General features: G+C 47.3%; 1 protein-coding gene across 3 annotated transcripts in view; it reads left to right on the forward strand.

The window, feature by feature from the left end:
• Positions 1 to 26725, forward strand: part of btk (Bruton agammaglobulinemia tyrosine kinase) — a 214534-nt gene that overhangs the window by 186800 nt on the left and 1009 nt on the right. For all 3 annotated transcript variants that reach the window (XM_073058517.1, XM_073058518.1, XM_073058519.1), the window contains 5 exons: positions 3451 to 3622; positions 11419 to 11635; positions 12537 to 12601; positions 13340 to 13458; positions 18212 to 18369. In XM_073058517.1, the coding sequence (XP_072914618.1) occupies positions 3451 to 3622; positions 11419 to 11635; positions 12537 to 12601; positions 13340 to 13458; positions 18212 to 18369 (731 nt within the window). The remainder of the gene's footprint in view (positions 1 to 3450; positions 3623 to 11418; positions 11636 to 12536; positions 12602 to 13339; positions 13459 to 18211; positions 18370 to 26725) is intronic.

Below are 26725 nucleotides of genomic sequence, written 5' to 3' on the forward strand. Positions count from 1 at the left end.
ACCATTTGCTAGCCTTACTAATCTTAAAACTAACACGGTTCTGAATTTTAATAAAGTGTAAAACCACAAAGAAAATGAAGCATGTATGACTATAATAATGAAAGTATATTATAACCCTTTTAGTTGAACATACATTTTCTTGTGAACAGCTTTAGTAAGTTTCCTCAGCACTTGCTGAACCATCCACCACCAGCGTTCTAAAAATTCTGCATTTTTGCAAAACCAGTGGTTAAAAAATAAAGTTAATGTTTATCAGTGTTTGGAACCATTGTGCTGGGGAAGATTGAGACTGATAGGCTCAGGCATTCTTCTTTCTGAAAATCCATAATGAAGTTTTGCATTAGGATTGAGAATTGCGACATTGCCTCTGCAGTGGTGTCTTTGGTAAACACAGCTCTGTAGGATCTGGTGCAACTTTTAACTCGCAAACCGAGTTGGATGCTTGCAGAAAGCATGCCGTTGACACATCAGCTGAGATCCATGGTGCTGGTAGGCAGCTGCAAATCTCCCAGTTCCTTGTGAAACCCAGAATGCGGAGGAGAAACTTCACGACGACCAGCAAGGGTTCAAGGAAAGGGCAAATACCATGCTTGTGGGAAGAGGGGGCCCAGGTTAAATGAGCTGCAAAGTCCAACTTGCCTGCTGCTTTTGATTAAACATTACCCTTCATTAGTGGATATGCGACCTAGCACAAGCACAGACAGTGAATTGAAAAACCCCAGTGGCAGGGTATCATGGACAAAGAAAGATAACATGTTCATATTAGCATGGAGCCTGCTCAGTTTTTGCTTCTGACGTGAAGTTTCTTGTGAGAAGTTTTGAGATGTTAGGCCTCAACAAGAGAAGGTGTGAAATCGGCTTGGGCTGTGGGCAGAGAGTTCTATTTTAATCATTTACTCTGCTCATGATTGTAGTCACATCATACAACTATTCTAATAAATAATTGATTCACTGCATTTTTTTGAGGATGTTTAGTCTTTAAAAATGCAATCTTCATCCATATTGCAGACAATTCAATTTCCTGCATATATTGTAGAAAATTTCATCCCTGTGGATACTATAGAGAAACCCATCCCTGTGCATATTGTAGAGAATCTCATTCCCATGGATATTGTAGGGAATCTCATTCCCGTGGATATTGTAGGGAATCTCATCCCCGTGGATATTGTAGGGAATCTCATCCCCGTGGATAGTGTGGGGAATCTCATTCCCGTGGATATTGCGGGGAATCTCATCCCTGTGGATAGTGTAGGGAATCTCATTCCCGTGGATATTGCGGGGAATCTCATCCCCGTGGATAGTGTGGGGAATCTCATCCCTGTGGATAGTGTGGGGAATCTCATCCCTGTGGATATTGTAGGGAATCCCATTCCCGTGGATAGTGTGGGGAATCTCATCCCTGTGGATAGTGTGGGGAATCCCATTCCCGTGGATAGTGTGGGGAATCTCATCCCTGTGGATATTGCGGGGAATCTCATTCCCGTGGATATTGTGGGGAATCTCATCCCTGTGGATATTGTAGGGAATCTCATTCCCGTGGATATTTTGGGGAACCTCATCCCTGTGGATATTGTAGGGAATCTCATTCCCGTGGATATTTTGGGGAACCTCATCCCTGTGGATATTGTAGAGAATCTCATCCCTCTAGATATTGTAGGCAATAGGAATCCTAGTGTATTTTGTAGAAAATAATAGTTTCTGTGAATACTGTAGAGAATCCCAATCCCTATATATTGTACATTGTAGGGAATGTTTCATTATATAAGTGTAATGTAGATAAACAATCTCTATTTATTTATTGATTGAATGCAAAGATTATCAATCCAAAGTTCAAAGTACGTTTACTATAAGCAACCTTGAGATCTGTCTCCTTACAGGCAGCTGCAAAATAAAGAAACCAAATAGAACCCATTTAAAAAAACCCATCAACACCCAATGTACAGAAGAGGGAACAAATTGTGCAAACAATAGAAGTAAGCAAGTAACATTTGGAGCTGGAATTTACAAAAGGGAGTCCACAGCTGCAAAGCCAGGAGCCCGTTAGCTGCAGGCCGCAGCCTCAGTTCTGCACAGAGATGAGTAAACCTCTCAAGCAGCGAGCTGTATGCCAACCCCGGAACCCTGGCCACTTCGATCTGGCCTGCCCTCAGATCGTTCCTCATTTTGGCCCATCCCTGACCTTTCTAATCCGGCTCTGCACTTAAATTGGCCAAATACCGGCTTGTTCCTTGCTCTGAGGCCCAGGCCTGGGCCCCTCCACCTCACCTTGCCTTGGTTCTGCCACTTTGAGTCACCGTTGTCTGCTCCAGCAGTGGCTGAACATTTGCTCATTCCCAGCTCTCGGGTGCAGGACCCACCGCCTCAGTGTGGCCTATACACACCACACCAAACCATCCTGCACCTTTGAGACGTCCGTGCACACTGCCAGATCTATAGATGGCTCAAAAGCTCAACTCCAAAAGGGAAGTTACAGGCTATTGATGGCAGTGATCGTGTCCTTGGAAAAAGGGTGATTATTAAAGTACATAGTTTTGTTTACTGCCAGCAAGTCATCACTGTGCTTCACCCATGTTATCTCAAACTGGAAACCCCGTGTACAGTACATTGTGGGAGAAAACAGCCTCGGTGTCTGTTGGAGGGGAAGCAAACTCCCAGAGCTGAAATTCTGTGTGGAATAGCAGTTATTTGCTTGATAAAAGGGGTTATTTCTGAAGACCAAAAGCTATGGATAAATGTTATCTTACTAAATTATGCAGCAAATAGTCACTGATCTGGAAACTATTTCTTCATTTACCCAACGAGGCTATGAGATTTGAAGCATGGCTACAGGTTGTCAACCTGAAATTCTAGTCATCCCTCTGCCTCCACAGTTGTTGCCTGATCTGCTGAGTTCCTCCAGGACTTGATTTTTTGCTTCAGATTCCAGCATCTGCTGTCTTTTGTGTGTCCACACATTCCTCCCATTGGCTCCCTGATAGCCTCCGCCTTCTGTTCCATCTACCCACCATCCGTCCCTCACCATTTCCTTACTTATTAGAGTCCACAATGGGAGGTTGTTATTTTCTCCACGTATCACCTCACCATCTCCAGCTCTCCCTTCCCCAACTGACTCCATCAACCCCTCCCCTCCTGGATCTATTTATCATTTGCCACCTCATTCCTCCCTTCACTCCTCTACGCGGCTCTCTCCTCTCCACACCCTCAGTCCCGACATAGCATCTTGGCCCAAGATGTTGACCTTCTCTCTTCCTCCACAGATGTTGCTTGTCCAACTGAGTTCCCTTACCAGTTTGTTTGTTTTTGCTCTAAGGGTAGAACCGTAGAAAATTACTGCACAGTAACAGGCCTTTTGGCCCTTCTTGGCTGTGCCGAACCATTTTTCTGCCTAGTCCCACTGACCTGCACCTGGACCATATCCCTCCCATCCAATTGTTTGTTCTTTGTTACCAGGTGCCTGGGAAATCAATCCAGTGGACCTAACATTCCTGAGGGAGCTGGGAGATGGGCAGTTTGGTGTTGTGAAGCATGGGAAGTGGCGAGGGCAATATGAGGTGGCAATCAAAATGATCAAAGAGGGCTCCATGTCTGAGGACGACTTCATCGATGAGGCAGAGACCATGATGTAAGTATTAAAGCTTCCAGAAATGTGGGACTTTCTCCTCTAGGCCTGAAGTAATGGTGATGTAACCAGTGTGGGCAGAGTGGAGAGGAACCTTCTCAATATCCAACCTCAGCTGCTCCTGTTCTGGCAGTGTTTAATGAGAAGACCACTCTGTTCCTTTCTTGTTTGGCAGCACTATATTTTTTTCCTTTCTGTGAGCGTATTTATTGTTTATTGACATACAGCGAGGAATTGGCCCTTCTGGCCTTTTGAGCCATGCTACTCAGTAACCCCCGATTTAATCCCACCCTATTCACAGGACAATTTATAATGACTAAGAGGTACGTCTTTGGAATGTGGGACGAAACCCCCATGGTCACGGAGAGAATGCACAAGCTCCTTACAGACACTGGAGGCAATTGAACCCGGGTTGTTATTACTGTAAAACGTTGTACTAGCCACTACGCTACTGTGCTTCCCCTGTTCCTGTTCCCCTGCTTTGGCATGATGGATTTCAACTGGCAAATGAGGATAATATGGAATCTCCGGAGTTTGGACTTAAGTGGAGAAACTAAACTCTGATTATATTCCAGCTAGGTTCCGAGACTAGTGCCTACATGTGAAGTCCTGATGCAGGGTTTCATCCTGAAACGTCGACAGCTTCTTTCTTCCCTCTCAGTTCTTCCAGTAGATTGTTTGTTGCTCCAGATACCTGCATCTGCAGTCTCTTGTGTCTCCTCCGAGATATACACAGCCCTTGCCAGCAAGGACGGATTTACCAGGATAAAAGGAATGCATTTATAATGAGGTTAAACATCTGATATATTCCTACCATAATAAAGGCCTGCTATATCATCTGAATGGCACCCAATCTCTCCTCCAGAACTCACTGATCTGCACTCTACACACTGGTCTTTCCCAAAGAAAGATTGCTGATTATATCAGTTCATATTTCTGCTGGTTTTATGGTGGAAAATGTGATGATCTATTTATTTATTTCCAAAATCTATAAAAGCATTAGAAATAGCAGCAGGGGCTGACATCTTGTACCAGATCCACCATTCAGTAACCTCACACCTAAACAACTTCTAACCAGTTCTTTATCTTGCTTTCTCGTGACTGTCTCTCTGTATCTGCTTTTCTCTGGGTAACAGATCTAAGCAGATCCCCTCCATCTCAGTACTCCTCTGTCTGGCAAAGCTGGTGCTCACTCTCAACAACTCTTTCGGACCCTCTGCACCCTCCACATCCTCCAGACAAAAGTTGTAGCCATGGGCCCCAGCTTTGCATGCTTTCTCAGTTTCTAAGTGGCATAGTTCATATTCCAAACTGGAGCTGGCAACACTCCCCAACCTTTTCTTTGCTACATCGACAAATGCATTGATATTGCTCTCTGCACCCACGTGGAACTCGTCAATTTTATCAACTTTGCCTCCAGCTTCCATCTGTCCTCAAATTCAGTTGGTTCATTCAGTTTCAAATTCAGTTGGTTAAGTATTTATTAATGCTTTTTGAGAGGGTGATTTTAGATGCATATCATATTTATACTGAGTTAAGTATTGTATGTAATTAGTTTTGCTACAATAAGTGTATGGGACATTGGAAAAAATGTTGAATTTCCCCATGGGGATGAATAAAGTATCTATCTATCTATCTATCTATCTATCATCTCCAAAACCTCCTTCCCCTTTCTTTATCTCTCTGCCTCCTTCTCAGGAGACAGATTGTCCACCCACATCTTCTCCAAACCAAATGACTCACACAGCTACCTCATCTACACCTCTACTCATCCTTCACTCACAGGGATGCTATTTCCTTCTCTCGGTTCCTCCATCTCTGCTATATCTGTTCTTATGATATTTTTCATTCCAGGACATCCAAGATGTCCACTTTTTTTTTAAAACTGAGATTCCCTCCTACTGCATTGACATAGCCTACATCTACAACTCTTCTATTTCTGCCCCTAGCCCATTATCCCTCAGGTATATCGGGGTAGAGAACTTGTTCTCACCTACTAATTTATGAGCATCTGCATCCAGCACATCATTCTCAGCAACTTCTGGCATAATCCCACTACCTTCCCTTCCCCTCTCCTCTCCTCTTTCTGCAGGGATCACTCCCTCTCTCTGTCTGACCATTCTGCCTGCTTAGTGCTCCCCCTCCAGGCAGTTATCATCTCAAGAGTTACCTCTGCCCCTACATCTCCTCCCTCAGCTCCATTCAGGGCCTTAAGCAATCCTTCCAGGTGAGCCAGGGCTCCACATGTAAATCCATGGATTGCGTCAGATGCTCCTAGTCTGTCCTTCTCTACATTGGTGTCCTGACACAGATTGGGGAACACTTTCCTGAGCAGCGTCGCCCATCCACCGTAACAGCCAGGATCTCCCAGTGGCCAGCCATTTTAATTCCACTTCCCATTCCCCAGTAACATGTCTAGCCATGGTTTCCTCTACTGCCAAGTTGAGGCTAGATGCAGATTATAGGAACAGCAACTCACAAACTGCCTTGGTAATCTCCAGCTTGATGGCATCAAAATTGACTTCTCGAACTGGTGTAACCATTACCTTTTGATTTCCCTTGTTCTGTCACCCCTTCTCTTTTCTCTTTCCCACCTTCTCCATCTTCCATACAATCCTCCCTGCAGTTCTCCTCCTTACTTCCTTCACTTTACTCCACAGTATACTGTCCAATCACTTTCCATCTTCCTCAGCCATTTTTCACTTCCACCAGATTCTTACTGCCCCTCCCCTCACCTACCTATTTCCCCCCTCACCTGTATCCAGACACAACCCACCAGCACTTATTCCACCCGCCTTCCAGCCATCTTCCCTCTTTCTTTCCAGTCCCGATGAAGGGCATCAACCTGAAACATCGAGTGTCCATTTCCCTCCATAGATGCTGCCTGACCTGCTGAGTTCCTCCATCTTCTGTGAGCTGCTCCAGATTTCCAACACCTGCAGTCTGTCTTGTCTACCTCTGTCTGGGAGCAGGCCTCTCTCACAGCCTCTCCAGTCTCATTGATAGTGTACTGAAGGCAGAAAGCCATGGTTTGAATATGGCAACACGACGCTGGTCATCTCCAGCTGTAGTTGCAGCAACACACATTTCCAACAAAGAAGGAACAGACAGCACAGTTTGAGGAAGTTGTGTAAAATCCCCTCAGGCTATTTCCTCTGTCCAATCGCACCACCTGAGGCTGGTCTAGCTTGGCAAGTGAACCCCGTCACTATACTGATTGGCTCAGTGCGCACCCACTCAAGTATGGATGGAGTGGATGTAGGAACAGTTCAGCTGCCAGCCTTGCTCCATCTTCACAGGAAATCAATTCCAAATTCAAGGTTTGAAGTTGGAACACCCTTTTCACCCTCCTGAGACAGAACTGAGTTCTCAGAGAGCTCACCTTTTAAATGAGATTTTAAACCCTGGTCTTAACCAAGGAGAATTTGTATGACTGGATATAGTGATGTGAAATCCTGCTGGTTTCCTTGGCTGCTTAAGCCTAGGGAAGACAAACTCTGAGCCCACCAAACCCGTGAGATTGGGACTGCTCTCCCACACCAAACCCGTGAGATTGGGACTGCTCTCCCACACCAAACCCGTGAGATTGGGACTGCTCTCCCACACCAAACCCGTGAGATTGGGACTGCTCTCCCACACCAAACCCGTGAGATTGGGACTGCTCTCCCACACCAAACCCGTGAGATTGGGACTGCTCTCCCACACCACACCCGTGAGATTGGGACAGCTCTCCCACACCAAACCCGTGAGATTGGGACAGCTCTCCCACACCAAACCCGTGAGACTGAGACTGCTCTCCCACACCAAACCCGTGAGACTGGGACTGCTCTCCCACACCAAACCCGTGAGATTGGGACTGCTCTCCCACACCAAACCCGTGAGATTGGGACTGCTCTCCCACACCAAACCCGTGAGATTGGGACTGCTCTCCCACACCAAACCCGTGAGATTGGGACTGCTCTCCCACACCACACCCGTGAGATTGGGACAGCTCTCCCACACCAAACCCGTGAGATTGGGACAGCTCTCCCACACCAAACCCGTGAGACTGAGACTGCTCTCCCACACCAAACCCGTGAGACTGGGACTGCTCTCCCACACCAAACCCGTGAGATTGGGACTGCTCTCCCACACCAAACCCGTGAGATTGGGACTGCTCTCCCACACCAAACCCGTGAGATTGGGACTGCTCTCCCACACCAAACCCGTGAGACTGAGACTGCTCTCTCACACCAAACCCGTGAGACTGGGACTGCTCTCCCACACCAAACCCGTGAGATTGAGACTGCTCTCCCACACCAAACCCGTGAGATTGGGACTGCACTCCCACACCAAACCCGTGAGATTGGGACTGCTCTCCCACACCAAACCCGTGAGATTGAGACTGCTCTCCCACACCAAACCCGTGAGATTGGGACTGCTCTCCCACACCAAACCCGTGAGATTGGGACTGCACTCCCACACCAAACCCGTGAGATTGAGACTGCTCTCCCACACCAAACCCGTGAGATTGGGACTGCTCTCCCACACCAAACCCGTGAGATTGGGACTGCTCTCCCACACCAAACCCGTGAGATTGAGACTGCTCTCCCACACCAAACCCGTGAGATTGGGACTGCTCTCCCACACCAAACCCGTGAGATTGGGACTGCTCTCCCACACCAAACCCGTGAGATTGGGACTGCTCTCCCACACCAAACCCGTGAGATTGGGACTGCTCTCCCACACCAAACCCGTGAGATTGGGACTGCTCTCCCACACCAAACCCGTGAGATTGGGACTGCTCTCCCACACCAAACCCGTGAGATTGGGACTGCTCTCCCACACCAAACCCGTGAGATTGGGACTGCTCTCCCACACCAAACCCGTGAGATTGGGACTGCTCTCCCACACCAAACCCGTGAGATTGGGACTGCTCTCCCACACCAAACCCGTGAGATTGGGACTGCTCTCCCACACCAAACCCGTGAGATTGGGACTGCTCTCCCACACCAAACCCGTGAGATTGGGACTGCTCTCCCACACCAAACCCGTGAGATTGGGACTGCTCTCCCACACCAAACCCGTGAGATTGGGACTGCTCTCCCACACCAAACCCGTGAGATTGAGACTGCTCTCCCACACCAAACCCGTGAGATTGGGACTGCTCTCCCACACCAAACCCGTGAGATTGGGACTGCTCTCCCACACCAAACCCGTGAGATTGAGACTGCTCTCCCACACCAAACCCGTGAGATTGGGACTGCTCTCCCACACCAAACCCGTGAGATTGGGACTGCTCTCCCACACCAAACCCGTGAGATTGGGACTGCTCTCCCACACCAAACCCGTGAGATTGGGACTGCTCTCCCACACCAAACCCGTGAGATTGGGACTGCTCTCCCACACCAAACCCGTGAGATTGGGACTGCTCTCCCACACCAAACCCGTGAGATTGGGACTGCTCTCCCACACCAAACCCGTGAGATTGGGACTGCTCTCCCACACCAAACCCGTGAGATTGAGACTGCTCTCCCACACCAAACCCGTGAGATTGGGACTGCTCTCCCACACCAAACCCTAGTTTGTGTGGATGCTATGTAATTTGCTACCTTGTTACAACTCAGTGCCAGGAACTGACAGACAGCACTCTGCATACGACTAGAGGAATTATATTTATGAAACCTACTTAACTAAAGGGTTAGTAAAAAAAAGAAAGAAAAATCAAAAAGGGCCCAGTTATAATTAAACAGTCAAAAGTGCACCAGTTGGAGCTCATCTTGAACTTCTCCGTCCCTCACACGCGGGGCCCTCGGTCAACGTGAAAGCACACACCACCTTCCGAACGTCGCTCGCAATCCATCTCAATGTATTTACAATATTATTGAAATATTAAATACGCAACACTCCTCTGCTTAGCTATAAACTCCAATTCAATATCGAATGCATCTCAATGATACTTACAGTATACCATATAATACAGACATCCACAGCATGGTAAATTTTAAATTGACCTATTCAGGTCTAAAGATTTAACAACTGTGGAAGCATTCTTACTCTTGAGAGATAACGTTTTTTCTAACAAGGGGGATCACTCTGCTATATATGGTCAGTTTCTGTTTCGACGTTGCAATTTTGTTCTCGCTCAAGTTCGTTCCAGACTGCAGCTCAATTGCATCTCTGCCTGCTGTATCCACTGATTTCAATGGGTACAGCGATTTCCACTGCTTTTTAAAATGTGAGTTGTGCTTCAGTTCAGAGCCATTTTTGAATGCTTCCTTGCAAGATTCCACTAGCTAAATGATCTCTCAGAGCATCATTATGCCCGTCACTGAACTGACACGGCTCAGACAATATCTTCAATTCAGCCAAGTACGCTGAATTGGACTCCCCTTGCTTTTGATTCCACTTATGAAACCTAAAGCATTCTCCAATCATCAATAGCTTCAGTTCTAAATGCTCCTGCATTACTTTCACAACATCAGCAAAGCTCATTTTGGCTGGTTTGGTTGGAGCAGTTAGACTTCTGAGGAAACTTTATGTCTTTAAATCCAATGCACTCAGCAAAATCGGGACTTGCTTCTCATTGGTTATTTCATTTACTTCAAGATACTGCTCAATTTGCTCAGTATACAATATCCAGTTATCTCTTGTGCAATCAAACATGCCAATCTTTCCAATGTAGCCAGTCATTACTGTTCTTTTTGATTTTTATTATCAGATACTCTCCAAATCATGAATTTGTCCATTTTCTGTCTTTTTTAAAACTCTCTCCCTTCTGAAGAGACATGTGCTGCACTTTTTTTTAACTCAAATGTCTCACTGCACTCCAACAGGTAGGAGGTTGTCTCGGGTTTGTTTTCAAAGGTCAAATTTAATGTCATAAAAATGTATACATCCTGAAATGCTTTTTCTTCACTAACATCCACAAAAACAAATTACCTTGTCACCACTTCTGTTTTGTAACTCCAAAATTTAAAAACTAATTGAAAGGAAAACAAGGGAGCCAGGTGTACCAATGTATAATAATTTTTACTTTAAGTGAGGTGCACAGTTATCATGTGGCAGTGTCACGACGTATGCAATTCAGATATTTTTACATTAAACTCGTAATGAAATATTTAAACATGTAAAGAATGCTTACTCAAACAATCTATTTACAATATTACTGAGCTCTGCCCGTACCAGATCACGCTCTGAGCACACCACCAGGCACATGGAGGCTGCTAAGATGCAGGAGACATACAGATGGTCAGTTTGAGTGTCTGCCTTTTGGCGAAGAGTCTCAGACCGAAACATCGACTGTACTCTTTTCCATAGATGCTGCCTGGCCTGCTGAGATCCTCCAGGATTTTGTGTGTGTTGCCTGGGAGAGTGCAGAGGGAGCTCCACTCTGTGCCTCACCCTGGAGGGGGTGTGACGGGAGAGGGCAGAGGGAACTCCACTCTGTGCCTCACCCTGGAGGGGGTGTGACGGGAGAGTGCAGAGGGAGCTCCACTCTGTGCCTCACCCTGGGGGTGTGTGACGGGAGAGTGCAGAGGGAGCTCCACTGTGCCTCACCCTGGGGGGGTGTGACGGGAGAGTGCAGAGGGAGCTCCACTCTGTGCCTCACCCTGGAGGGGGTGTGACGGGAGAGGGCAGAGGGAACTCCACTCTGTGCCTCACCCTGGAGGGGGTGTGACGGGAGAGGGCAGAGGGAGCTCCACTCTGTGCATACCCTGGGATGGGAGAGTGCAAAGGGAGCTGTGGGAATTGTAAGTGGGCTGACAGGTGCATTGTTGAGTTGGTAAGCCACCATCTCCAATATTTTGTCTCGATAGGAAGCTGAACCATCCCAAGTTGGTGCAGTTATACGGTGTTTGTACTAAACAGCGACCGATCTACATTGTCACTGAGTTCATGTCTAATGGCTGCATGTTGGACTACCTGAAGAAGTGTGGGAGGAGGCTGAGCAGCCTGCAGCTGCTGGAGATGAGCAAAGACGTATGTGAGGCCATGGCCTACCTGGAGTCTTACAAATTCCTGCACAGGGACCTGGTAAGGATGGAGGGTCAGAGTGTGGGTTGTCCTACCCTCACAGTGAGGGAGTGAGAAACATGTGGGGTCAGCAAGGGAAGACGGGATGTTTACAGTATAGTGGAGCAAGAGGTGACTTGCTACAATCTGCCAAAGTTCTTTACCTGTGTCCACATGGTTACCAGGACTTGGGGGCTACGGGTTGTTAGTCAGTCAGAGGGAAATCCTTCAGGGTTGAGACAGGAGGGGGTGTGAGGAAAGGAGACAGAATAGGAGCAGATTGACCCTTAGCGAGGGTAGGAGTAGGAAGAGGGGCTGAGAGAGTCCATGGTTAATGTATGGGCATGGGAACAGACTGGGGAGCAGATGTCAGTGAGAGTGGGTGAAGGGGGAGTTTCTGTTGGGAGTGGGCCCATCTCCAGTGAGAGAGTGAGCAGGAACCCCATACAGTGAGCAGGGTTGGGCTCTTCCCAACGTTCCCACACTTTTGGGGAGTAAGGGGAGAGTGGGTTAAGACACAAGGAATGAAGGGGGATCAGAGAATGGGAAACAGGGAATGTCTTAGGGGGCTGGGATTAGACCAGAAGAGGATGCAGTTAAACTGAGGAAGGGACCACCAAGTGAAATGAGGAGCTATGGGGGGGGGGGAGTAACAGAGGGGCCCTCAGTGTCTGTGTGATGAGGGAGGGAGTAGTTAGAGGGAATGTTGGCAGAGAGGGACAGGAGATAGGGAGGGCTGTCAGGAGCAGGGGCATCAGCCACTTGCCTTACTGGGGCTCAGACCTGCAGATCAGAGGCTGTGGAGTAGGGCTAGAGTGGACGGGTGACGGTGCTGTCCCAGGACATCTCTCTGAGGGCTGGGTTTGACCAGGGGCCAGAGTCCATGCACTCACTCCTCCCCTTTTCTGCTGTTTTACCGCAGGCAGCCAGGAACTGCCTGGTGGATGAGGCAGGCACGGTGAAGGTGTCCGACTTCGGGCTGAGCAGGTGAGCACATTCATTCCACCAGGATTATCGCTGGGGGAAGGCACCGCTCCCTGCTCTGCTTGTAGAGAGCACGTATCAGGCTCTGGGATGGGTGGGAGGACATCTCGGGGGTTGCAGAGGGTCTCAGCAGGATGGGCAATTCTCAGTCCCTGTGTGGTTTTGCCAAGTTTGCCCTCTAGCCTCCAAGAGGAGGGTTTGGAGGCTTGTGTGCCTCAATGACCCGGAGAGCTATGTTGGCTGGAGTCAGGGCCTTGTTAGGGTCACCCATGCCAAACAGGTCAAGGGGTAGAGGCCAGACTAGGAGTGGTCCACCAGTCCTCCAGGTTTGGGGGTTCAGCTCAGGGCTGACAACCCTGATTGGTAAAACAAAATTGTTACGGAAACAGCAATGAAGAATCCTTCTACGTCTGAGAGTGACGGTATTCCTGAGTCTCCACCCGGGACTTTCATGACCAACAGTAGCGAAAACCCAGCTACTGACATGATGAAGGAAGCCGTGAACGCTGCCGAGATAGACGACCTTCACTGCTGCCCTAAATGCCAGCAGCATAAGGGGCAGTAGGGTTATACACCTCTATTCTGAAATCCCCTGCCCCTTTTTGCCCAGATGACTGTTCCATGGACCCTCACTAGATTCTCCAGCTTCTTTATCAGCCCATCTGCCAACATCCACATCACCTTTTCCTCTGGCGTACTGTGAGGAGGAAGCCCCAAGACTACTGCTCTGCTTTACCGTAGGTACGTTCTTGATGACGAGTACACCAGCTCACAGGGCTCCAAGTTCCCTGTGCGATGGTCTCCACCTGAGGTCCTCAACTTCTCTCGATTCAGCAGCAAGTCTGACGTCTGGGCCTTTGGTGAGTACTCCATGGAGACCAGTCTCTGCATGACCTGCCTCTGTCAAAGGGAGTGAGGAACGGTGCAGACCGTCTTTATTCTGATGTCTGTCCTTGGCCACTCTGCTGGGTTTCTGAGCAACATCATCTGCCAATGTTGGAGTTCTGCTCACCCCACATGTCACCAAAATAGGCCTTTGGGTCCCACTGGTCTTTGCCAGTCTGGATTCTTATTTCACTTGGTTCCATTTTCTTGTGTTTGGTCTATAACCTTCTAAATACTTTTTATCCATGTTTCTATCCAACTGTCTTTTAAATATTGTTACTGTACCTGACTTAACCTCTTCCACTGGCAGTATATTCCACATATATACCTCCACTGTGTAAAAACAAAATTGCCCCTCTAGTTCCTTATAACTGTTTCCCCTCTTATCTTAAACCCAATCCTTCTAAATGTGCTACGTATCACTATCCGATCTAATATTGTCCTTGTGCTCTGATATAAGAGTTGACATGATCTATAAGGAACCTATGCATCCATTGGGGTTGATCAGAACTGATGTGAACAGCTGCTGGCCCGTACCATCCACGTGGTTTCAGTCCCAGCGGTGTTGCAAAAACCATGGAGTGGCACATAACCTGCGGGCAGGAAGATGTGCAAAGTCCACCCCTCCCCACCACACCAGTGCTTGAGAACACATCCGCAACTCCCACTGGCCCTGTGGGCAAAAAGGGTCTGATGTGGAAAGGGGCAGTTGGTTGGAGTTGGGGATGGGCACTGTTGTGGCAGCGTGAATCATCAGAGAATACTTTGGGGGGAGGGGTATCAGAAAGGGCAGTGGATCAGGAACCAGCCAGACTGTAGAATGGGGAGATGGAAGCTCATGACAGGATATAATGCAGAATGACCTGGAATTGAAATAAGAAGTATCACTTTTGAATTGAATAATGCTTAAATATTCAGCAACCTGCAATTAAATTTCCAGGGATCTCTGGTTTCAACAAACTGGAAAGAACATGGCAAGAGCAAATGGTCTTCTGGGGTGGGGGCTTTCCACAAATTTAGAGGTGATGCCTCAAAAAAGTGGCGTCCATTATCAAGCACCTCCATTATCCAGGACATGCCCTACTCTCGTTGCTACCATCTGATTCAGGTAGCATCTACATACTATACCATCACACACACACTTAATGATTCAGGAACAGCTTCTTCCCCTCCACTATCAGAGTTCTGAATGGACAATCAACCCATGAACACTGCCTCACTATTTTTTGTTGTCTTTTTGCACAATTTATTTATTATATATATTATTGTAATGTATGTTTTTTATTATGTATTGCAATTTGCTGCCGCAAGACAACAAATTTCACGACGTAAAGTATGCCAGTGATGTTAAACCTGATTCTAATTCTCACGGGAATGTAATGACACTAAAGCTGGTTTTGAACCTATATGAACCGTAGGGGAGAGAGAACTGAGAAAAGCCAGAGGCTCCACACTTTCAGGACCTGGAAAAAGTTTACTATTCGTCTGCACTGTATGTAGGAGGAGATCTAATAAAGAATGTGGCAAGGGAGCGATAGAGTGGGTTTCAGTGCTGGGATGAGGAGGGGGTTATGGGGGGGGGAGCAGGGGAAGGAAGTTTGGTGCGGTAACAACAGATATGAATGATAGAATTGTGGTTATACAGAGCAGGAACACGCCCTATGGCTGATTCTGCCCACAGTGACTATTGTACAGTATCTATCTACGTGGATCCTATTTACTTGCATTAGGACTGCAGTCTCTTATCCTGTGGTGATTCAGGTATTTGTCCAGATGCTTCTTAGATATCCTCGAGTCTCTGCCTCCACCACCCCCTTGACTCCAACTACCCTCTGTGTGAAAAAAAATACCCTCGGATCCTCTCTAAACATCCTCCCTCTCCTGTTCCCACCTGCTTCAGCAATCCTCAACTTGAGGAAAAGTTTCTTACCATCTAACTTGTCTATCCGCCTCTTACCTCCATCAAATCTTCCGTCAGTGTCCTCTGCTTCAGAGGGGAAATGAAACAGCCTATCCAGTCTGTCTGTATAACTGAAATGGACGCAACATCCTCTGCTCTCTATCCAGCAATCACAGCCTTCCTACAATGCAGCAATCAGTACTGCACACTGTGGTGAACTAGATATACCTGTCTGACTGCTCCTGTGGCTCCTCCCACAGACCCTGCTGACTGCCCCTGTGGCTCCTCCCACAGACCCCTGTATAAAGGCGACTGTGGCCTGCTGTTCTCCCTCATTTTCCCAGGATGTAGTGTTGTTCTTCAGTCAATAAAAGCCAATATCTCACTTCCTAAGTCTCAGCGTGAGTTATTGATGGTGCATCACACACAGGACTCCAGTGCCGGCTGATTAATATTTAAAATGTTACGACGTCACTCCCCAGCTCTGGGGCACAGTTCAGACAAACCTGCCAAATGCTTTCTCCATCACTCTATCCACACGTGTTGGCACATTCTGTGATTTGTACATATGTTCCAAGGTCACACTGTTGCAACACACCCTACAGTCATACGCTTGTTCGAGCAAACTATTTCCCAGTTGCAGGAAGTTTGAGTGAAGCTTTAAAGTTAGCAAGTGGCGTGGAATTCCAAAACTCAGGAAGCAGTGAGGTGGATGTGAAGAGATCAGGATACAGGAGATGTGGGCATAAGGAAAGATTGTGAAACTGCATTGCAACACTTTAGAAGCACACGGTGCTGTGTTTTGTGGGAAGAATGAGGGCATGTTTAAGGTTAGTTAGTAGAGTGGGTGGTATAAGTCTTTGCAGGTGACGGGCAAAGTTTAGAAGGCTTTAAATAGCCATAGAGTACTAGAGAGTGAGGAGCATTTTAAAGTGTGGGTTGGGCCTCAGAAGGTCATCTAGTCAGAGAGTAGCTGGATTCTGGTGTCTTGGGGAAGCAGTGTTCAAATGGGAGGTGGCCAAATACCTGAAGTCAAAGTCAAAGTACGCTTATTATCAAAGTACCTATAAGGCTCTCCATTGGTCAGGGTCAGAAACAGAGTCAGATTTAGTGTCACTGGCATATGTCATGAAATTTGTTGCTTTACATTGTAATAAATAATAATTATAAATTACAGTAAGTATATCTTAAAAAAATTAAATTAAACAAGTAGTGCAAGAAGAGAGGAAAGCACTGTCCATGGGTTCATTGCCCATTCAGAAATCCGGTGACAAGAGTGGAAGAAGCTGTTCCTGAATCAGGCTCCTGTACCTCCTCCTTGATGGTAGTAGTGAGAAGAGGGCATGTCCTGGGAGATGGGAGTCTTTAATGATGCCTTTTTGAGGCATTACCTTTTGAAGGTGTCCTGGATGCTGGGGAGGCCAGTGCCCGTGAAACAGCTGGCAGAGCTTACAACTTGCTGCAGCTTTTTCCGATCCTGTGCAGTGGCAACTCCATACCAGACAGTGATGCAACCAGTTAGAATGCTGTCCAACTTTCATGTTCCAACATTGTGAATGTCTTTGGTGACATACCAATTCTCCTCTAACTCCTAATGAAATATAGCCACTGTTATTGTAATTGCATCAATATGTTGGGCCCAGGATAGCCCCTCAGAGATGCTGACACCCAGGAACTTGAAACTGCTCACTCTTTCCACTTTCCACTGCTAATCCTGCGATGAGGACTGGTGTGTGTTCCCTTGACATCCCCTTCCTGAAGTCCAGTCAATTCCTTGATCTTACTGATGTTGAATGCAAGGTTGTTGCTGCACTGAATGTCACTCAACATTCCCATCAACACCTCCCAAGTTCTATACACCAGGGGCAATTCACAGAACCTGCAGGCCTTTGGAATGTGGGAGAAAACCAGAGCATCGGGGGAGAAACTCACACAGTCCATAGAAAGATCGTGCAAACTCCATGCAGACAGCATCCGAGGTCAGGATTGAACCTGGGTCTCCCGTATTTTGGGGCCGCGGCTCTATCTGCTGCATCACTGAGCTGCCCTGAAGGGAAAAGGAAAGGTTTTGAGGGTAGAGTGTGCAGGGCCAGAGCGGAGGTGTTAGCAGGTGGTAAATGGTAAGTAGTTTATTACTGTCCAGTGAAAAGCCTTTCTTTGCATGCCATCCAGACAGGGCACTCAATATGTGAGGCAGAACAAACGAAGAATTAAAGAACAGTGTTTGATACAGAGGAAGTACTTGTCAACATAATAAAGTACAACAACCCCTCCTTCATCTCCCCTTGCCTTCTTATTCTGGTGCTTGCTCCCTTTCTATCCAGTCTTGATAAAGGATCTCGGCCTGAAACGTTGACTTGCTGAGTTCCTCCAGCTTTGTGTGTGTGGTTGAGGAAGTACAATGCCAGTATACATATAAAGTGCAAGGGTCTTGACGAGGTGGGTTGGGAGATCTGGAATATATTGTATGAAAGATCCGTTCAAGAGTCTCATGATCAAGGGACAGTACTTCACCTTGAGCCTGGTGGCATGTGTTTTTCAAGCTTTTGTGCCTATTGAGTGACGGGAAAGGGTCGAAGAGAGAATGATCAGGGTGGGAAAAGTCTGATTGCATTGTTACAGGACTGACAGATAAATAAGCCTACCTATAGGCTGAGACAGTTGTAGCATTGGTTAGAACGAGAAGCACCATGAGAAACAAAGGTCAAAGGTGATATAGGCACTGCATTACTGTTGGAGTGAGATGAATTGGTTGTTTTAACCATCACTGGAGTTTACTGGTGGTGTCCTCGCTATCAGTTTATTGAAGTGTGTATTCTGTTTCACAGGGGTCCTGATGTGGGAGATCTTCACCATGGGAAAAACTCCGTATGAAAGGTTCAGCAATGCCGATGTGGTGGAGCACATCATCCAGGGTCGACGCCTGTACCGGCCACAGCAGGCCACTGAGCACGTCTACAACATCATGTACAGCTGCTGGGATGAAGTAAGGGCCTGGCCTTTTTCAGTACCAGCTCACTACCCTGTACAAACTCGACGTCCTTTCTTTCCTGTCCCCGACCCTTGGTTCTCTACACTAACAACCCCATCCTTCTGGATCTTCCATTTTCCCTCAGCAGAAAACCCTCCTCCCCCTCCTTCACCTTTCAGCACCCACGTTCCCTCTCTCTCCATGGTAGGATGCCATCTTTTGCAAACCACTGGTTTTTGAAATGTTCTCGGTGGCTCTGATATCTGCCTCAACCATTCCCTGCAGGTGCTTGAATCAGGCCCACCTCACAGACGCACATCCCTCAGCTCCAAGGGCTGTGACATTGCACAGGGGCTCACCTGAGGGAAATGGTTTACAAGGTTTAATCACTACAGCTATTCTTTAGAGGTGCAGACATCAGTGTGCACCTCAAGCCAACAGCTCAGTCCTGAACTAGCAATCCTTCCCTGCTGGGGAATATCATAAACAGGACAAGAGAGTGGTCATTTAAAACTGAAGTGTGTAGAAATTTCTCCTCTTATTGTGGAGAATGATACATTTTAGAATGATTGAGGGATTGAGGGCTATGTGGAACTGGTACAGAAGAAGAGTTGGGGTCAGCATTGATCAGGCATGATCCTGGAGGGGGAGCCTTGAGGGGCTGAATGGCCTTTCCCTGCTCTTACTGTGTTGTGTTCCAGTGAGTGGTAGAAGCCCTTCCAGAGTGGGCCCTCCTTGTTAATGAAGCCAGCTCACAGAATCTATCGCAGGGAAAAAAAGAGCTTCAGCCATGGCTCCTTGCAAACTTGCCCTACCCCTAACCATTGTTTCTGCCATGGAACCGTAAATCTGTTTCTCCCACCACAGATGCTGCCTGACCTGCTGAGTGTATTCCAGCACTGTCTGCTTTTTATACCTACTTGGTCTTCCCTGAATCCTCATGTGTTATGTAGCTTTACTTAATGAGCCACACAGTACAGCGGCTCTCTGAGTGATGGTATTTCTCATCGATTCCATTACCTCTATCGATGATTGTCTTGTTCATGGCTCTGGATGTGACACCCTCGAAATGGAGACCTTTCCAATCAACTCAGTCAGACCACTGCTCTGTATCTATTCTGGGGAAAGAACACCTCTTCGTGCTCCAACTCTCCAGCTGTTTTAACCAGCCTGTAATTACTGTAACGGAAACAAACACCAGCTCCGATGGCGAGGAACAGAAAATGTTCTGTTTTATACTTCTGATATATGAAGTCAGAAAATTGCAGAGAATTATATTTACTTCAGCAATGAGTTAAATGGGAGTAGAGCATCCCATTTCCCAGGCTGTGGAGTAAGGAGTGAGGAGTGTGGAGAAAAAGGAGGAGAGTAAGGAGAATGGAGTGCAGAGCGTTATTTCTTCTTCACATTCACCTTTCTCTTTCTCTCCTCCCATTTCTGCTTTTTCGTTGTTTCTTGCTGTTCCTCTGTTTCTCTGTCTCTCTCTTCCCACTACCTACTTCCATCCTTCCCTCTCTCATTCTCTCCTCTCCCCACCGAAGAGATGGGTATTGGTATTTGCAGTGAAGGGCAATATTGTTTTCCTGAGGTGGTGGCAGCAGTAGTCACGGGCTCCGCAGCAGAAGAGAGGAAACCACTTGCTCCCAGTTAACAGGACAGTGCAGAACAGAAGATGAATAGTGAGCAGTCCTCTGAAAGCAGCATGGAGAGAGCTGGACGTGGGGTCACATTCATGAAAAGACATCAGAGTATGAACAGAGTGGAGAGGACATACCATATGGGGATAATGTAATGAGAGGGAGAGGAAGAGGTATTGAAATGATATATCAAGCTTAGTGATTATTGTCTGTTTCTATTTGCTCCTTGGACTTCTGACTAAGTAACTTCGCTTGCCTAAAGTTCAAGGAACAATCAGATAAGTTGATAGGATTTGTGCTGGAGTGAAGAATTGGGAACCAATAAACCAGCACAGACTGGGATCTAACCAGGGCTTTCACTGGCCTGGGTAACTTACGGAGTTTGAAAGGAGACTTGTCATAGGGGACGTGGAACGGATCCAAGTGCAGGACGTAGGCACTGAAGTACTAGGGGCAGGTCAGGAATAGCTAGAGGAAAGAACAAGATGGGGAGACCATGGTGTGCAAGGGGAACGCTGGGGTTCAGGCTGGCGAGGCGGGATCCCGGAGTTCATGGCGAGGCAGGGTCTTGAAGTTCGAGGCAAGACAGAGTCCTCCGCAGGTAACGGCAATCTGGCCTGACCTACCTGACAGAGGCGAGGGGTAGGAAAGGGGCAGAGTCCTTCGGGCAGGCCGCATGACTCCTTGGCAGGGCCGCCTCCCAGGCATGGACACAGAGGCCTGGGCAAGACGTGGGAAACCTGGGCAGGTGCGTGGTACCACCCATTGGAAGCGAGGGGTAGGAAAAGGGGCAGAGTCCCCTGCCAGGCAACGGCAATCTGGCTTGACCTGCCCGACGGGGGCGAGGGGTAGGAAAGGGACTAGGTCCAGGGTGACTCCAAGACTGACTCACAGAACTCCTTGACTAGCGGCGGGTACTCCAAGCCCGGGCGAACGGCGCCAACAGGGCAAACATGACACACGGGTCGGAACAGGGAAACAGGACGACCAGCGCAACACAGGACGACAAGGTCAAAACCGGATGGACAGTCGGACAGCGCGAGCAAGGCAAACTGGACGGAACCGCGGGACCAGCGCCTACCAGGGAAACAGGTTCAAAGCAGGGTAACAGGTCGAGAGTAGGACGACCCCCCCCCCCCCCCCCCCACCCCGACTAGGCTCAGTCCCAGGACCCCTCATAAACACCTGCCAGCCGGATAGGCAACAGGCGTGCCTCCTTAAACCAAGAGGATCCTAACTGGCTTAAGGGTGATGGGAGGGACGGCTGCAAGACCCGGAGTTTGGAGTCCACGGACCGGATCAAGACCCGGAATGCAGGCTCTGGACCGGACCATGACAAGACTGTCTTAGAACAAGTAATTACAGGGCAGTTAGTCTAATGTCAGCTGTAGAGAAATTTGTAGAAAACATTCCTATGTACAGGATGAATCTATACTTGGGAGAGCCATGGATCAATCAGGGATAGTCAGAACAGACTATTGGTGGGCAATCCTATCTGACTAATTGAATGGTGTTTCTTGAAGGTTACTAAGTTAATGGGGTCATTGGAGCATATGGTTTACATGCACATGAAGAGCTGGTTCAAAACATTAGAGCTCTTGGGATCTAGGTTACATTAATAGCTGATTAGCACTAAAGGTGTTAGTGGACAGCTACTTTTATGATTAGAAGCTTGTGACCAATGGTTTAACACAGGGATTAATCCTGGGACCACTACGCTTTGTTTAATGGGTATGTCAGAAATATGTAGATTGTTGGTGGTGTTGAAAGTGAGGTGAGTGGTTGTAAGCTATAGAATGATATTGATCAGCTGGTAAGCCGAGCAAAGCAATGGTAGATGGAGTTTAACCCTAAACAATGTGAGGTGATGCGTGGAACACACACAATGTATCTCAGGACTCTAGAGTGTACTGAGGAACAGAGGGACCCAGGTGAGGAATGCAAAGATCCCTTAATGTGACAGCACTGGTGGGTGGCTGGTTCACAAACTGAGGCAGTGTGTACTGAGACTGCCAGCAAGGACAAGCTGATGACAGGGCAAAATTGCAGGATGAGTTGCAATGTAAAAGGGGAACAAAATCAAAAAGGGTGATGATTGCAGGACTGAAGATAACATATTTGAATGTGTGCAGTATACAGAAGTTAGATGAACTTGTACAGAAGTTATACAGAACTTATACAAAAGTATACAGAAGTTAGAGATTAGTGGGTATGATATTATGGGCATCACTAAGTTGCGGCTGAAAAAAGATTATAGTTGGGAGCTTAACATCCAAGGATACACACTGTTTTGAAAGTACAGTCAGGTAGGCAGAGGGGACAGGGCAGTTATTTTGGTTAAATAAATGAAATTAAATCCTTAGAAAGAGGTAACACAGGATTGGTGTAGAATCCTTGTGAACAGAGCTAAGAAACTGCAGGGTTAAAAAGACCCTGAGTGATGTACTAAAGCCAGGATGACAGAACCGCGGCTGACAAGGAAAGTCAGAACCAACGTAAAAGGCAGAGTGAGGGCATATAATAGAGCAAAAATTAGTGGTAAGTTAGAGGATTGGGAAACTTTTAAAAACCACCAGAAGGCAACTAAAAAAGTCATAAAGAGGGTAAAGATGGAATACAGAGGTAAGCTAGCCAATAATATTAAAGAGGATACCAAAAGGCTCTTCAGATATATAAAAGAGAGCCGAAAGTAGATATTAGCTGGAAAATGATGCCGGAGAGGTAGTCATGGGGTGCAAGGAAACGGCAGATGGATGGACAAATTATTTTGCATCAGTCTTCCCTGTGGAAGACACGAGCAGTATGCTGGAAGTTTGTCAGGAGTGTGTCAGGGGACAGACGTGAGGGAAGTTCCCATTACTCGAGAGAAGGTGCCTGGGAAACTGAAAGGTCTGAAGGTAGATAAGTCACTTGGACCAGATAGTCTACACCACAGGGTTTTGAAGAGGTAGCTGAAGAAATCATGGAGGCATTAGTAATGATCTTTCAAGATTCAGTAAATTTTGGCATGGTTCCAGAAGACTGGGAAATTGCAAAGTGGCACTCCACTCTCCAAGAAGGGAGGGAGATAAAAGAAAGGAAATTATAGGCCAGTTAGCCTGACCTCATTAGTTGGGAAGAAGTTCATTGATAAGAATGTGATTTCGGGGTACTTGGAGGCACCTGATAAAATAGGAAAGATACTAGAATGACTAGAGAATTGGCTGATTGGCAGGAGGCAAAGAGTGGGAATAGTTTTCTCTTTGGCTGTCAGTAACTAGTGGTGTTCCACAGGGGTCAGTGTTGGGACCACTTCTTTTTACGTTATAAGTCAATGATTTGGATGATGGAATTGATGGCTTTGTGGACAAGTTTGCCAACGATACGAGGATAGGTGGAGGAGCAGGTAGTGTTGAGGGAGCGAGGAGGCTATAGAAGGACTTAGACAGATTAGAAGAATGGGCAAAGACATGGCAGATGGAATACAGTGTCAGCATGTATATGGTTATGCACTTTGGTAGAAGAAAGTGTAGACTATTTTCTAAATGGAGGGAGAATTCAAAAATCTAACTTGGGAGCCCTCAGGCAGGATTCCCTGGAGGTTAATTTGTAGTTTGAGTTGGTGGTGAGAAAGGTAAATGAAATTTCTAGAAGACCAGAATATAAAAGCAAGCATATGGCTTTGAGGCTTTATAAGGCTCTGTTAAGGCCTCATGTGGAGTACTGTGAGCAGTTTTGGGCCCTTTATCTAAGAAAGGATGCACTGACATTGGAGAGGGTCCAGAGGAGATTCACAAGAATGATTCCGGGAGCGAAAGGGTTACCATATGAGTACCGATTGTTGGCTCTGGGCTGATACACTGGAATTCAGAAGAATGATGGTTGCCGGGGGGAGGTGGGGGGAGTGGAATCTCATTGAAATCTATCAAATGCTGTAAGGCCAGATGTGGAGAGGATGTTTCCTGTGGTGGGGGAGTCTAGGACATAGGGCACGGAGACATCCATTTAGAATGGAGATGAGGAGGAATTTCTTTAGCCAGAGGGTGGTATATCTGTGGAATTCATTGTCACAGGTGGCTGTGGAAGCCAAGGCATTGGTAGAGGTTAAGACAGAGGTTAATGGATTCTTGATTAGTCAGGCCATGAAGGAATACAGGGAAAAGAGAGGAGATTATGGCTGAGAGCGAAATGAATCAGCCACGATGAAATGGTGGAGCACACTTGATGGGCTAAACAACCTAACTCTGCTCCTATATCTAAAGGCCTTATGATGTTGTTTGGCATGGGATTCATACTTCTAATCGAAGTATGGGAGGGGCAGGTGCGAGTCTGTCTGTTTAGGAGCCGGGGTTGGATCGATCTTTGTCTGGCGTCTCGTCCACAGCCGTTCCAACATGGGTGGTCCTGAGCTGGCATCACCTGATGGAGTCCTTGATCTGCACTAAGCCTCCACACGATGTCAACGTGCTGATCCAGGTCGTGGAGCACCAGAGAGCTTGCAGAAGGACATTACCCGAGATTAATGGTTTTATTTATCAGGACAGGTTGTGAGGCTTGATATGTTTACCCTGAACCGAAAGGGTCTGAGGTTGATAGACGAAGCCTGGCAGGTGAGAAAGGTAGCTGGCAAAATAGGGTAGAGAGCAAGAAATATTTCCTCATGGCAGAGGTGCAGGCATACAGGTTTAATAGCAGGGGGTAAGGAATTTATATGTGGAATGTTAGAATGAATATGGAATAACATACACAAAATGCTGGAGGAACTCAGCAGCCTGGGCAGCAACTATGGAAATGAATAAACTGTCGATATTTTGGGCCAAGACCCTACTTTAAGACTGGAAACAATGGGGGAAGACACCAGAATGAAAAGGTGGGGGGAGGGAGAGGAGGACTAGCTAGCAGGTGATCGGTGAAGCCAGGTGGGTGGGAAAGGTAAAGGGCTGGAGAGGAAGGAATCTGATAGGAGATTGGACTGTGGGAGAAAAGGAAGAAGGGGGAAAGTTTTCTGGATGAACAAATTGATGTTCATGCCATGCCATCAGGTTGGAGGCTACCCAGATGGAATACAAGGGGTTGCTCCTCCAGCCTGAAAGTACCCGCATCGTAGCAAAAGAGGAGGTGCTCCTGGGCTGACATGTTGATAGGAATGGGGACAGGAGCTAAAATGGTTGGCTACTGAGAAATTCTGTTTTTGGGGGTTGCAGCGGAGGTACTTGACAAAGCTGTCTCCTGATTTACGTCGGGTCTCACCAATGTAGAGGAGGAACTGGAGTGATAATCCAGCTGGAAGGACATTTTGGGGCCCTGAATGGAAGTAAGGAAGAAGGTGAATGGGTAGACATAGCAGTTTTGTCACTTAGTGTGTTTGTGTCAGGGCGAGGGATGAATGGACAAGGGAATCGTGGAGGGAGGCATCTCTGCGGAAAGCAGTGAGTGGAGGGGAGGTAAAGATATTTTTGGTGGTAGGATCCTGTTGAAGTTGGGGGAAATTGCAGAGCATGATGTGTTAGAGGCAGAGGCTCAAGGGGTGGTAGGTCAGGACAAGAGGAACTCTATCTGTTCAGGAGGTGGGAAGACAGGGTGAGCATGGATGTTCAGGAAATGGAGGAGATGCAGGCGAGGGTAGCATCAGTGGTGGAGGAAGGGAAGCCTTGTTATTTGAAGAAGGAAGACATCTCTGATCTCCTGAAAAGGAAAGCCTCATCCTGGGAATAGATGTGGCAGAGATGAAGAGGTAAGAAAAGGGAATAGCAGTTTTACAAGAAACAGGGTGGGAAGAAGTGTAGTCAAGGTAACTGGGAGTCAGTAGGCTTCTAGAAGATGTCAGTAGACGGGTTGCTTTCAGAGATAGAGACAGAGAGATCAAGAAAGGGGAAGGAGGTGTCAGAAATGGACCAAGTGAATTTAAGGGCAGAGTGGAAGCTGAGGGCAAAGTTGATGAAGTGGGTGTATGAAGCAGCAAAAATGCAGTCATCAACATAGCACAGGAAGAATTGAGGGTCACTACCAGGGAAGGCTTGGAGCGTGAACTGTTCTATGTAGTCAACAAGGAGACAGGCATAGCTGGGGCCCGTGAGGGTGCCCAAGCCTACCCCAAGTTTGGAGGAAGTGGGAGAGCTGTACGAGAAATTGTTGAGGGTAGGACCAGTCATGCCAAACAGAGGTGGGAGGTGGTGGAGGGGAATTGGTTGGATCTTCTGTGGAGAAAGAAGTGGGAAGCTTTAAGGCCTGCTTGATGGGGGTTAGAAGTGTATAGGGACTGGGCATCCATGGAGAAAATGAGGCGATCAGGGCCAGGGAATTGAAAGTTGTTGTGGAGATGGAAAGCATGTGAAGTACCGTGGATGCAGGTGGGAAGCCTCTTGGCTCAGTCCCTTTCCCCAAAGGCCGGTGGGAATCTGGAATGAACTACCTCAGGGGTGCTGGAAGCAGAGCATCACAACATTTAAGCCGCATGTAGATGAAGACTTGAATCACCAAGATATAGAAGGCTATGGATGTATGGACGTAAGGCTATTGGGATGTAATGACAAAATTGTACAAGGCATTGGTAAGGCCAAATTTGGAGTATTGTGCACAGTTCTGGTCACCGAATTATAGGAAAGATGTCAACAAAATAGAGAGAGTACAGAGATTTACTAGAATGTAACCTGGGTTTCAGCAGCTAAGTTACATAGGAAAGGATGAACAAGTTAGGTCTTTATTCTTTGGAGCATAGAAGGTTGAAGGGCGACTGGATAGAGGTATTTAAAATT

The sequence above is a fragment of the Hemitrygon akajei genome, chromosome 10 (genome assembly GCF_048418815.1).
Source record: "Hemitrygon akajei chromosome 10, sHemAka1.3, whole genome shotgun sequence".
NCBI lineage: Eukaryota > Metazoa > Chordata > Chondrichthyes > Myliobatiformes > Dasyatidae > Hemitrygon > Hemitrygon akajei.